This window comes from Myotis daubentonii, chromosome 14 (assembly GCF_963259705.1).
Source record: "Myotis daubentonii chromosome 14, mMyoDau2.1, whole genome shotgun sequence".
NCBI classification, from domain to species: domain Eukaryota; kingdom Metazoa; phylum Chordata; class Mammalia; order Chiroptera; family Vespertilionidae; genus Myotis; species Myotis daubentonii.
The window spans coordinates 57,056,140-57,069,839 of record NC_081853.1 but is presented as its reverse complement, the minus strand read 5'-3'; the positions used below and the strand labels follow the sequence as shown (position 1 = coordinate 57,069,839).

The 13,700-nt window shown below is 42.7% G+C and overlaps 1 protein-coding gene across 1 annotated transcript in view; it reads right to left on the bottom strand.

The window, feature by feature from the left end:
* The window catches only part of DCAF1 (DDB1 and CUL4 associated factor 1), a 54,502-nt gene that overhangs the window by 23,070 nt on the left and 17,732 nt on the right, over positions 1 to 13,700 (bottom strand). Inside the window, exons 4-10 of the mRNA XM_059664633.1 lie at positions 12,659 to 12,732; positions 10,015 to 10,128; positions 7,854 to 7,991; positions 5,687 to 6,199; positions 5,281 to 5,382; positions 3,907 to 4,065; positions 345 to 524 (exon numbers count right to left, since the gene is read on the bottom strand). Coding sequence (XP_059520616.1) covers positions 345 to 524; positions 3,907 to 4,065; positions 5,281 to 5,382; positions 5,687 to 6,199; positions 7,854 to 7,991; positions 10,015 to 10,128; positions 12,659 to 12,732 — 1,280 coding nt within the window. The remainder of the gene's footprint in view (positions 1 to 344; positions 525 to 3,906; positions 4,066 to 5,280; positions 5,383 to 5,686; positions 6,200 to 7,853; positions 7,992 to 10,014; positions 10,129 to 12,658; positions 12,733 to 13,700) is intronic.

The window sequence follows — 13,700 nt, the reverse complement described above, 5'->3', positions numbered from 1 at the left end:
ATCTTTCCATGCATGCTAAGAATGGCCATATGAAAGCAAAACAGTAAACCCATATCGAAAGATTACCTAGCCTTCAATCCTGTTTAAACACATACAGGCACAAAACCTTTTGTTTTTAGAAAGATCGAGATTATTGACTGCAATTCCCCCTGTAAGATTACTAAATTCAAGGCATGTCTGTAATGGCACAGAGTCCTCTAAACACTTAAGAGGAAGAGAAACTTGTGACTGAAGGGAGAAAAACAGATAGCAAACTTCCTCCAGTAAGCCTCCTCTCACTGCAGGGCAGCCAAGACCAGCAGGACCCCTACTTCTTGCAGAAAGAAACCACTGAAGAACCTCACCAAGTTCACCAGTCGACGAAGACCGTCATAGCGGTCAAAGAGTTCCAACACGGCCCGGAAGGAGAAACAGATTGAGAAAAACATGGTAGCATGGCAGCATCCTGAGGCATGAGAACATTCCATTAACCACAGGGTATAGTTCACCACATCAGACAGAACATTGTGGGGATGCATGCAAACCTGAAAAATATAATAATAAAACAATTTTTAAATTTTGAGGGTAAAAGAACCTTTGCAAAAGATGAAAAATTCACCAGTGTCAATAGACACTTCTGCACAATACAATGATCATACCTGGTCAAGTCATTCTGAGTTTAAAGCTTAAGTTACAAGTGAAATTTTATAACAATCTAGTCCAAACCTTAAAACAATCTACATTTAAGATAACTATTTAAATTCGACTTACACTCACTACCAAAGTTTGCAAATATGTCCATCCTTTAATGTTCACAATGCTGTTACACAGCTATTAGGATTCCCACTTAACAGATGAGGAAGAGGCTCAGAGAGTAAGGGGCTGTCCCGGGTGTAAAAGCGGCCGAGCCTTCTGCTACTGAGTTTACAGGTGGAGCAGCCATTCGCTCTCTGGCTCATTCACACACATTCTGTGGGGCAGACAAGGATTTCTAAAGCATTGCCCAGGTTTGCTTGGTACTTTCTCTCTATCTTAGCCATAATTGCTTTCTATATATGCACACATATTAGGTTACTATTCTTAAAAGACTACATACCCTTGCATAATGTTGATCTCAAGAGGAAAAAACATTAAAATCAAAACATTACCTTATTAATACACATGCAAAGATGAACAAAGACATAGGCCCAAAAGAATTTACCAACTTCACTCTACCAAAAAAGCCACATCACATGAAATATTAAAGAAACGTTCCAGGTATAGAAATAAGATTCCCCCAAGGGTGTCTGGGGACCCATTACTTTTAAATGTACGATCTACCGATCTACTTACACCTTTTAATATATATAATTGATTTCAGAGAGGAAGAGATAGAAACATCAATGATGAGAAAGAATCATCGATCGGCTGCCTCCTGCACGCCCCCTACTGGGGACTGAGCCTGCAACCTGGGCATGTGCCCTGACTGGAATCAAACCTACTGGTTTATACTAGTAGGTTGGCGCTCAAACAGTGAACAACACTGGTCAGGCAGCTTACACATTTTTAAAATCAGTAAATAAAAAGTCTGAACTGGAAAAACATAAGAACTAGACTGGGAGCCTGTAGAGCCCTGAGAACAACTAAAATGATTTTACTATCTTCACCACAAACTATTTGTTAACACACACAAAGCACCACCTGTTGCTTTTAAAATAAATTGACTAAAAAATGCAAAATAGCCCTAACTGGTTTGGCTCAGTGGATAGAGCGTCGGCCTATGGACTTAAGGGTCCCAGGTTCGATTCCGGTCAAGGGCATGTACCTTGGTTGCGGGCACATCCCCAGTAGGAGGTGTGCAGGAGGCAGCTGATCAATGTTTCTTTCTCATCGATGTTTCTAACTATCCCTCTCCCTTCCTCTCTGTAAAAAATCAATAAAATATATTTTTTTAAAAAAACATTTTACTCCTTTTTTTTTTCTTATCCAAAAGTTTTTCTATAAATATGCTAGGCTGTCCCCCCACCCATCCCATTCCCATATACCTGAACTAGAGGCCCAATGCACAAAAATTTGTGCACTCGGGGGAAGGGGGGGTCCCTCAGACCGGCCTGTGCCCTCTCGCAGTCTGGGACCCCTCGGGAGATAACGACCTGCTGGCTTAGGCCTGCTCCCGGGTGGCAGAGGGCAGGCCCAATCCCTAGGTGCAGCCCCTGGTCGGGCTCAAGAGCAGGGCCGATTGGGGAGTTGGGGCGCCTTCCCCTGTCATGCACAGAGCAGGGCGGATTGGGAGGTTGTGATGCCACCTTCAGTCACGCTCAGGGTAGGGCCGATTGGGGGGCTGGGGCACCGCCCCGTCACACTCAAGGCAGGGCCCATCAGGGGGGTTGGGGCTCCATACCCTGTCACGCACAGAGCAGGGTGAATCAGGGGGTTGGGGAGCTCCCCCCTGTCATGCACAGAGCAGGGTCAATCAGGGGGTTGGGGAGCTCCCCCGTGTCATGCACAGAGCAGGGCTGATCAGGGGGTTGAGGAGCTCCCCCCTGTCACTCACAGAGTAGGGCCGATAGGGGAGTTGGGGCACCGTCCCCTGTCACACTCAGGGCAGGGTGGATCAGGGGGTTGGGGCGCCGCCCTCTATCACCCACAGAGCAGGGCCGATCAGGGGGTTGGGGCGCCGCCACTGTCACACTCAGAGCAGGGCAGATGGGGAGGTTATGACTCTACCCCATCACACACAGAGCAGGGCCCGTGGGGGGGGGGGGGGCGCCGCCCTCTAACACCCACAGAGCAGGGCCGATCAGGTGGTTGGGGCGCCGCCACGCTCATACTCAGGGCAGGGCCAATGGGGAGGTTATGGCTCTACCCCGTCACACACAGAGCAGGGCCCGTGGGGGGGCGGGGGGGGCCCGCCCCCTGTCACACACAGAGCCACAGGGCGATCAGGGGTTTTGGGCGCTGCCCCGTCACGCTGATCCCGGTGCAGGGAGGCCTCGCGGCTCCGCTGATCCTGGTGCCGGGAGGCATATTACCCTTTTACAATATAGAATAGAGGCCTGGTGCATGGGTGGGGCTGGCTGGTTTGCCCTGAAGGGTGTCCTGAATCAGGGTGGGGGTCCCCACTGGGGTGCCTGGCCAGTCTGGCTGAGGGGATGATGGCTGTTTGCAGCTGGTCACACACCCTTCAGGGTGGGGGTCCCCACTGGGGTGCCTGGCCAGTCTGGCTGAGGGGCTGAGGGCTGTTTTCAGGCTGGGACTGAAGCTCCCAACCGCTCCGTTTTTTCTTTTTCTTTTTTTTTATTCTGGGCCAGCTTTAGCTCTGAGGCCTCGGCTGCTGAAAACAGGTTTCTGGCCTTTGTTTACCGTCTGTATTTTTTTTTTTTAAATATATTTTATTGATTTTTTTACAGAGAGGAAGGGAGAGAGATAGAGAGTTAGAAACATCGATGAGAGAGAAACATCGATCAGCTGCCTCCTGCACATCTCCTACTGGGGATGTGCCCACAACCCAGGTACATGCCCTTGACCGGAATCGAACCTGGGACCTTTCAGTCCGCAGGCTGAAGCTCTATCCACTGAGCCAAACCGGTTTCGGCTTTACCGTCTGTATTTGATACAATGTTGCGGTCCGGCTGGCTGAAGCTCCGCTGAGTAAAGCAGGTTTCTGGGGGTTTTTTTAGCTTCTTTATTCGCAACATAGTTGCTGAGAGTTGCAGCTGAGAGGCCGGCAAGTCACACGGGGAACGTTGGAGTTCTCCGTCACTGAAGCAAGCAAGCCTCCCTGTTCGCATCAGCTGCCTGGCTGCCGGCCGCCATCTTGGCTGCCAGTTAATTTGCATATCTCGGCCCTACTCTATGAGTGACAGGGGGATTAGCCAATGGGAAGGGTAGCGGAGTGACACTAATTACCATGTTTCTCTTTTATTAGTGTAGATGACTTGGACTTACTCTTTCCATGGCATCCTGGTTGTAGGACAGGTAATACAAGCACATGGATACACCAGTTGCAGCCATAGAGGGGCGAGGAATTTCCAGTAATTTCTGTACTCCACCATGTGCAACAAATTCTGTGGCAAACTTGTTATGGAGCAGGAGAGATGCTAGGTGCTAAACAAAGGTGACACATGTTACAATAGAACTATCTAGAACAGCAATTTTCAACCCGTGTGCCACAAGAATTTTTAAGACATGCAATACCTGACTATTTAGCCAGGGACACTGACCTCTTTTCCTTTAAATTACCGAATAAAGAAATGACAACAGCCAACAGAACAGCAGCCATCTGATGTGAATGAATCAAAATTATACCTATTTTTTTTTGTCAGATCAGCAAAAAATACATTTTTTGGTGTGCCACATAAATTCCATTAATTAGTTTATGAGTGCCATGAGATGAAAAAGATTCAAAATCTCTGATCTAGAAAAATCACATGATCAATTCCAAAATATTAAACTAAGCTGCTAAATACAGGGAATCCTCTTAACAGAAGTAAAACAAATAGTGCTTACGAAAAACAAATAAAAAAACACTCTAAGATTCCATTTTTGTCTTGTCATTTCATTTACACTGATCCTAAATATATTCTCCAAAGAACAATCTTCAGCAAATTAACAAAACTAGTAAATTTTTAGAACCAAAATGCACTTTAAATATACTTTTAAAGTTTATCTTAACTTTTGTTAACTCCCTATTCAATTCCCACTAGCCTCTCTGGGTAGACCCTATCTTCTCGGCAATTGTAAGGGCAGGGAGTGCAATGCAAGCAGCAGGCTGCTTAATGGCTCTGAATCCAGGCTGATGAGGAGGGACCTTGGAAGAGCTAGAGCACCCTCTCCCGTTTCTCATTCCAACATGTCTTCTGGGTGGTGACACAGGCACAAGAAACAGATAAAACAACACAGATTTACAATTACATGAATTGTTACCCGTGCAGATCTCCCCAAAGTCAGTAGCAAAAACAACAGATATGTGCCCTGTTCAGAAGTTCTCCCAACACCCAGACTCAGACTTATAGTATTCAAATCCCTTCCTCTATACTCATTTGTGTTACACAAACCTCTACCACACTCCCACCCCAAAAAGCAGCCATACCAGGTATTGTTCCCCTCTAACACTTAGGCCACTGCGTGTGGTTTTTCTCAGGTCACTACCACAAGAGGCACCTGGTAAGAGCCATCTCTTCTACCTAAACAAGAACTTTTTGTTTGTTCTTATTTTGATATTTCTGGCAAGAGAAAACCCAAAGATGCTATATACCAAAACACATAGGCACATCCATGTCGATAAAATGTTCAGTCACCAAATACTGGTAAGAACTGTACCTTGAGTGCCTCAAACGTCAGCAGAACGTCATTGGTCTGCTTCAGGTCAATATAGAACATCATCAGCTCCCGGGACCCAAGCTGCATGAATATGGGGAGTAACTGAAATGAAGACCAAGAACAAGTCTTAACATTTGGTTTTATTTCCACCTATTTCCTCTTCCATTTTGAGGTTAGAAGAAATAAGGCCCTTCTTCCCTACCTCCTTTATGAAGATAAACATAGCAACACACTTTGATCAAACAGGCCTTATCAGAAGTAACCTGTATAACAGTTTGCCAGTTTGGGGCAAAGACTTTTTTGTATCAGAGTAAAAACACATCATTGTAGAAATGTTACCATAAAATATCACAGAAATAAGCACAGTAACTCCAAAGGGAGAACATACTATTTCCAATAAGCTTACCTCCTGGTATTCTCCTAGAGGAGTCAAATACTGGAGAATAAGTCGCTGTTCAATAGCAGGAGTCATAGGATAAAGGGTGTAATTGGTGCCAATCACCCACGGGGACATTTCTGACCAGCTGCTATTAGACAGCTCAACAAATATGCGATCTGGTTCCGATGATGAGAAACCCAACTTCTGCTTGGCTTTCCGAAAGCTCTCTCTGTCACCCTGCTTCGCTGACTTGTGTTTCCTCAGTCCTCCTTCCTCAGGTTTTGTTGCTGAGTTCATTCTGCTACTGGTCTTTTGGCCTGAATCAAGATGAAAGGAGATCTCCATGTCTCCAGAGGCTTCCTCTTGTTCACCATCCACTACATCTACAGCCATGTCGCCATAGTCCATATCCACCGCTTCTTCATCCAGAGGCAAAAGGGGTTCAGAGGAGAGCTTTCGGGGGCTGGGACGCTTGCTTTCTTGCCGCAAAGCCATTTCCTGAAGCTGTAGCTCCCGAAGTCTTCGAAGCACAATTGCTACCTATCAACAGATATTGGAATAAACGGGATTGTCTCTTCTGCATCATAATTTAAATGATTCTTAACAAATATTTATTCCCACTTACAGAGAACTAGATACTGATGCACTTATCCCAATGCCTGGTAACAGTAAAGATTTAATAAATATGTTGACTTGATTCCTACAGTTTGAGAAAATAAGCAACAGCTAACATAAAATTTCCCAGAGAACTCAAACCAGAAGACCTGCACATAAACTACATCATTCACAACTGACCTCTCAGGATCAAGATGAACTGGATGGACCAACACACCTAAAAGAGGCAGACACTAAAATATACAGTATTTACAATCTTTTAAGTGTCTTTGAAAATTAAATGTGGTTTCTCAAACTTGTATCTGTTATAAGTTATAGAAATGGCCATCTACATTATACGTGGTTACATAATCTGTTTTTCAAGTTCATCATTTATTTTTTATTTTTACTTTTAAGTATTTATTTTTGGAGCCAATCCTAAAATGTGGTATTGTGCTTAGTTTTGAAAAGAGAGAGGGTCCTAGTCGGTTTGGCTCTGTGGATAGAGCACTGGCCTGCGGACTGAAGGGTCCTGGGTTCGATTCCGGTCAAGGGCACATGCCCAGGCTGTGGGCTCGATTAGGAGGCAGCCGATCAATGATTCTCTCTCATCATTGATGTTTCTATCCTCTCTCCCTCTCCCTTCTTCTCTGAAATCAATAAAAAATATCTATGCCCTGACCGGTTTGGCTCAGTGGATAGAGCGTCGGCCTACGGACTGAAGGGTCCCAGGTTCGATTCCGGTCAAGGGCATGTACCTTGGTTGCGGGCACATCCCCAGTAGGGAGTATGCAGGAAGCAGCTGATTGATGTTTCTCTCTCATCGATGTTTCTAACTCTCTATTCCTCTCCCTCTCCCTTCCTCTCTGTAAAAAATCAATAAAATATATTTTTTTTAAAAAAACTCTTAAAAAAAAAAAAAAAAAAGAGGGAACCTTAGCCAGTTTTGCTCAGTGGATAGAGCATTGGCCTGCGGACTGAAGGGTCGCGGGTTTGATTCTGACCAAGGGCATATGCCTGGGTTGCGGGCTCAATCCCCAGTAGCGGGTGTGCAGGAGGCAGCTGATCAATGATTCTCTCTCATCATTGATGTTTCTATCTCTCTCTCCCTCTCCCTCTCCCTTCCCCTCTGAAATCAATAAAAATATGTTTAAAAAAAAAAAGAGGGATTATGCCGGCAGTTTAGTTTGAACTGCATTTAAAAAAACAATAATGGATGAATATGTAATAAAATAAGTATAGTAAAATATTCACAATTTAAGTGGTATATATACATCTGTTCACTGTAAAATTCTTTCAATCTTTCAATTTCGTCCTATGTTTTAAAATTTTCATAACCCACTGTTAGGGAGGAAAGGAAATGGTACTATTTTTTATTTGGTATATTAACTATCATGATCCTTGACAAGATGAAAAACAGCATTTCCAAGTTAAAAAAAAGTAAAATCAAAACTCTTATGAAAAGTAATCTGAAAATACTGAAATTACAGGTACACTCCAGTATAAGGTAATAAGATCTACCTATTCAAGTTTAAGTAGCAAGAAAAAACTTGATTATTCTCCCATCTTATACAAAAATTCATTTTAATATAGTCCTTACCAGCTGTGAATTTTCATCCCTATAGTTGGCAGCAATGTCCTGATTTTCCATAGCACCTCCTAATAGTCCAGTAGAATACGTCCTCAATGGCTGATCAGCCTCTCGGGCCCATTTAAAAAGATTTTCGACAATTCCTTCCTATAGTAAGCAAATGAAAAAGTACAATTCAGAAAAAAACTATTTCCTTTTCTTTTTTAAAAAAATATATTTTTATTGATTTCAGAGAGGAAGGGAGAGAGATGAAAACATCAATGATGAAAGAGAATCATTGATCAGCTGCCTCTTGCACACCCCACACTGGGATCGAGCCTGCAGAAAAAAACTATTTTCTTTTCTTTTAAATATATTTTATTGATTTTTTACAGAGAGGGAGGGAGAGGGATAGAGAGTTGGAAACATCAATCAGCTGCCCCCTGCACACCTCCCACTGGGGATGTGCCCGCAACCAAGGTACATGCCCTTGACCGGAATCAAACCTGGGACCCCTCAGTCCGTAGGCTGACACTCTAGCCACTGAGCCAAACCAGTTAGGGCAAAACTATTTTCATAATTAAAGATACAAGCAAAAATCTCAGTCTTATGAAAAAAAAATTAATATTTTCATGTTGGTCATAAAATTTAAAAATGCAAATAAACTAAGTGTCTAATAGTAGATGGTTTCAGTTAAATATCTATGTATCTGTGAAATACAATCCTATTTAGATGTTAAAACTCAAGCTAATTGGGGGTTGATGGGGGAGAATGAGGACACATTTGTAATACCTTAACTAATATAAATAAATAAATAACTCAAGCTAAAAATCAACAGCCACATAATACAGACCTACTTCAGGTGTTAAGACCACAAAGGTTCCATGACCAAGTGGGGAGCAATAAAATTTTTACATCCCTCTTGAAGTTTACAGTGCACATTTAACATTATTAATGCTGAGAACTCCTGCCCAGCAGGCATAGCTCAGTGGTTCAGCTTCGACCTATGAACCAGGAAGTCACGGTTCGAATCCTGGTCAGGGCACATGCCCGGGTTGTGGGCTCAATCCCCAGTAAGGGACATGCAGAACACAGTTGATCAATGATTATCTCTCATTATTGATGTTTCTATCACTCTCCCTCCCCCTTCCTCTCTTTGAAATTAATAAAAATATATATTTTTAAAAAGAAATAAAGATTGGAGTGAAGATAAATAAAATAGTGAATACAGAAAATGAATGAGACCAAAAGTTCTTTGAAAAGACCCATAAAATTGACAAATCTTTAGTTAGACTGACCAAGAAAAAGAGAGAAGACTCAAATTATTGGAATAAAAAATAAAAGATGAGCCCCAGCTGGTTTGGCTCAGTGGACAGAGCATCAGCCTGAGGACTGAAGGGTCCCGGGTTCAATTCTGGTCAAGGGCATATGCCGGGGTTGCGGGCTAGATCTCCAGTAGGGGGCGTGCAGAAGGCAGCTGATAAATGATTCTCTCTCATCATTGATGTTTCTATCTCTCTCCCTCTTCCTTCCTCTCTAAAATCAATAAAAATATATAAAAAAATAAATGATGAGACATTACTATCAATTTTACAGAAATGAATAAGAAAATACTATGAAATCACATTAAAAGTTTTGACAAGGATAGACATTTTTTTTTTTTTTGGTCTCCTGCAATGGTAGCTAATTGAAGATTTTAATATACAATACTGCAAGTTACAGCAATAATTACAATGTTATTCTCTGAAATACTTTTTGTGGCACCCAAGCAACAAGTACTCATTAAAATAATTACTGTTTAAATTTTTCATGCCTGGCCAGTGTAGTTCAGGGGTTGAATGTTGACCTATGAATCAGGAGGTGACTGACTGACTGATTCCCAGTCAGAGCACATGCCCAGCTTGCAGGCTCAATCCCCCATAGAGGGTATACAGGAGGCAGCCAATCAGTGATTCTCTCTCATCATTGATGTTTTTATCTCTTTCTCCCTCTCCCTTCCTCTCTGAAATCAATAAAATATATGTTAAAGGAAAAAATAAATAACTTTTCCTTACTATATTGATTTCTTCCATTTCTTTAACATATATTACTATTATAATAAGAAAAAACTGTAACAATTATTTTAACAAAGGCAAATCAACATATCACTACTCAATTACAAAGTAAGGTGATATTTCTTTTTCATAAATACCTTTTCTTGAAAAACAACAGCAGTTTCCAGCCCTGGCATGATATCCAGTAGAAGTCTGCAAGCTGCAGTATTTAAAGGGGGCTCTCGGCTTGTCATTACATATGCATTCACCAGCTGTAAAGAAAAGAAGCAATAGTTTTTATTTTTTTATAGTCCTCACACAAGGATATGTTTATTGATTTTAGAGAGAGGAAGGAGGAAAGGGAGGAAGGAAGAGAGGGAGGGAAAGAAAGACAGAGAGAAATATACGAAAGAGAATCAATGTTGCCTCCCATACGAGCCCTGTCCGGGGATGAAGCCGACAATCTAGGTATGTGCCCTGACTGGGAAATGAACCCACAACCTTTGGTGCATGGGATGACACTCCAACCAACCAAGCTACCCGTCCAGGACAGAAAAGGAATATGTTTTGTTTAAAATTCAACCCAGTCAAATTAATAAAGCCTAACAAATCCTTAATATACTCTTATCGCTTGCCTACAAGGTATTAAAGAAGACCGTACCTAACAATTACTAATTAAACCTTTATTATTTTTAAATATGTACTTATTGATTTTTATTTGTTTTAATATATTTTTATTAATTTCAGAGAGGAAGGGAAAGGGATAGAGAGATAGAAACATCGATGAGAGAAAAATATCATCCATCAGCCTCCTGCATGCCCCCTACCGGGTATCGAGCCCATAACCCGGGCAAGTGCCCTGACTGAGAATGAAACCTTGACCTCCTGGTTCATAGTTCAAAGCTTAGCCATTGAGCTGCTCCAGCTGGCTGTCTCCAATTGGGGCGAGAGACAGAACCCAGGTATGACCAGCCACACTGGCTAGGCAAACCTTTAATTACTATAGTTATGAACCCACTGAGCCATGACATCATATGTAATCTCTTCTGCAGCTTTACAATCAAATTCCCCCAAAACAACTCAGCAACCATAGGGGCTACTGAAGTAGCCAAGTGAGAGATGGTAGTGGCTAAACCTAGGTCTGGCAATAAGGGCAGAAAGAAGTGGAGAAACTTGTGAAGGCTAAGGAGGAGGAATGATAAAATCACTGAATTAGAGAGTTTGGAGGAATAGAAGGTAACTTCTAGCTGGCTAGACAAGGACACATTACTGAGCTAGAGAACAAGAGAAAGAGATTGTGAACCAAACAATTAGACACGTGGAATTCAAGGTGTCCGTGGGGGATAGCCAAGTGGGACTGTCTGGAAAGCAGCTGGAAGTGATCTGAAGCTGAGAAGATACATTGATAATAGAGAAATAAATTGGGAAGTTAATACAATCTATATATATAAAAGCCCAGCAACCATTAGGGCAGGAGACCAGAATGACCAGAATGACCGGTTGCTGTGACGTGCACTGACCACCAGGGGGCAGATGCTCAACACAGGAGCTGCCCCCTGGTGGTCAGTGTGCTCCCACAGCGGGAGCACCGCTCAGCCAGAAGCCGGGCTCACCGCTGGTGAGTGCAGCAGCAGTGGCAGGAGCCTCTCCCACCTCTATGGCAGCACTAAGGAGCAGCAAGGCGGGAGCAGGTGGGCAGTTAGGAGTGAGCAGGCAGGCGGTAAGGAGCGAGCAGGCGGGCAGTTAGGAGCGAGGGGTCCCAGATTGCAAGAGGGCACAGGCCAGGCTGAAGGACCCCCGCCCACCTGCACAAATTTTGTGCATCGGGCCTCTAGTATAGATAATAATAGCTAATATACTGAGCTCTCATGAACCAAGTTCTGTGCTAAATACTTTTCAAGCTTAATTTCATTCAAGGATTATAAAAACTTTTTTTTAAAATATATTTTATTGATTTTTTACAGAGAGGAAGGGAGAGGGATAGAGAGTTAGAAACATTGATCAGCTGCCTCCTGCACATCTCCCACTGGGGACGTGCCCGCAACCCAGGTACATGCCCTTGACCGGAATCGAACCTGGGACCCCTCAGTCCACAGGCCGACGCTCTATCCACTGAGCCAAACCGGTTTCGGCATAAAAACCTTTTACGGTAAGAACTATCAACCCCTACCTTACAGATCAGGAAAATAAAGCCTGGAGAAGCTTAAGTTGCCTAAAGATCAGTCAATGATGGAGATGCATTAAACTCAAAACATGGATCCTCCCCACCGGACAAAGCCCATGTCCTCAAGCATCATGCCATTCTGCCTCCAAAAACAGCCACAGATACTGGACAATGACTATGTCTAGGAGCTGTGAGGGAGATGTGTGTGTGTGTATTTCCCCTCATTTACTTCTCAACAGTCCCGAGTTAGAGAAGGCACCTTTCTCTCCATCGACATTCCCAACGAGCACAATGCAGTGACAATGCAGAATCGTGCCGCATACATCACTTATTTTTCTATTGAGGAACCCAAGAGGACTCATATTCCCAAACTCAAAATCATCTTGTCCAAAGATAAACACAGGTGCCTTGGGAGCTCTCACCAATATTCAACTGAACAAAGTACACACCTTGAGAAAATACCTGGGACTTTGGTAAGGATGAGGCCATGATTACTCTCATTTCACCAAATTAAAAACCTATCCACTCTATTCCCACCTTTGTCAAGGCCTCAGGAGAAAGTAAACTATTTAGAAAAACAACAATAACGTACAGCATCTACTGATGATAATCGGGAGAAAAGTAAGCAGCAAACCTACCGCATTCATGAAATCATCGTTCTTGAAGAGTATTCTCAGCAGATGGCCCAGCATACACTCTGGATCGGCTCGACCTACCAAAAGAGGGGAACAAAGGAATAAGCCAGCCATCCCCGTCAAGCAACTTAGACCTCTGTAACGGCACCCTGACTGTTATAAATACTATTAAAATACCAAACAAAAAGAAATAGAAACAAAGAAAAGATTCTTTGATAAATTAGATTTCTTAAAAGTGACAATATAACTCACCGTCCCATCTCCCAGGCTATTGCTTACATAGCAATGCTGAATTAAATGAGCACTAGACCCAGGCCAGCAATGTTAAATATATACAAGATGTACAAATGTATACAAAATGTATATATAAGAATCAGAAAGGAACCTACAACAAGAAAACCCCTGACTTCCCAGCCTCAGAAAGGCAGCAACACTTCTTTTGATGGGTGGCCTGAGAAAGACAGGCTTCAAGTCCAGTCCCCCTTTCAACTACAAGAACACAGAAGCAGGGATGTGTCCTCAAAACTGCAGACATCCGGGGCTGGGGGTGGGTGTGGGAATCACACTAAGCAATCATCACCTCTAAAGATACTATAACCTTGGCTTTGAATTCTGAGCCCCTGGAGAAAGAAAGGAGACAAAGAACCTAAAATCTACTCAACACACGGCCTAAAAGTAAAATAATCGGTTAACAGTGGGAGAGGTTTGTTTTAAAAACAGATACTATCTATCTTTAGCTTTCTTTTCAAAACATTAGAGTGAAAAATTTAGTCAAAGGATGAAAAAAGATGTAAGTTGCTGATATGAAGTTTTGCCCAAGCTGTAATTAGTATCCCAAACTAATTCACAAAAAAGAGAAGTTAGAGACTAGTATCATAAAAACAAATGAGGACCTCGGATTACCAACTTTCTATGTTTAGAAATGATGGAACTAAGACCATTATATTTATTAATAGAAATTATGGTTAATGACAAATATTGCTTAACATGAGAGGTAGGGAGGAAAAAATTGTCTTTACATTTCTACTGAAAAAAAAGCTTATCT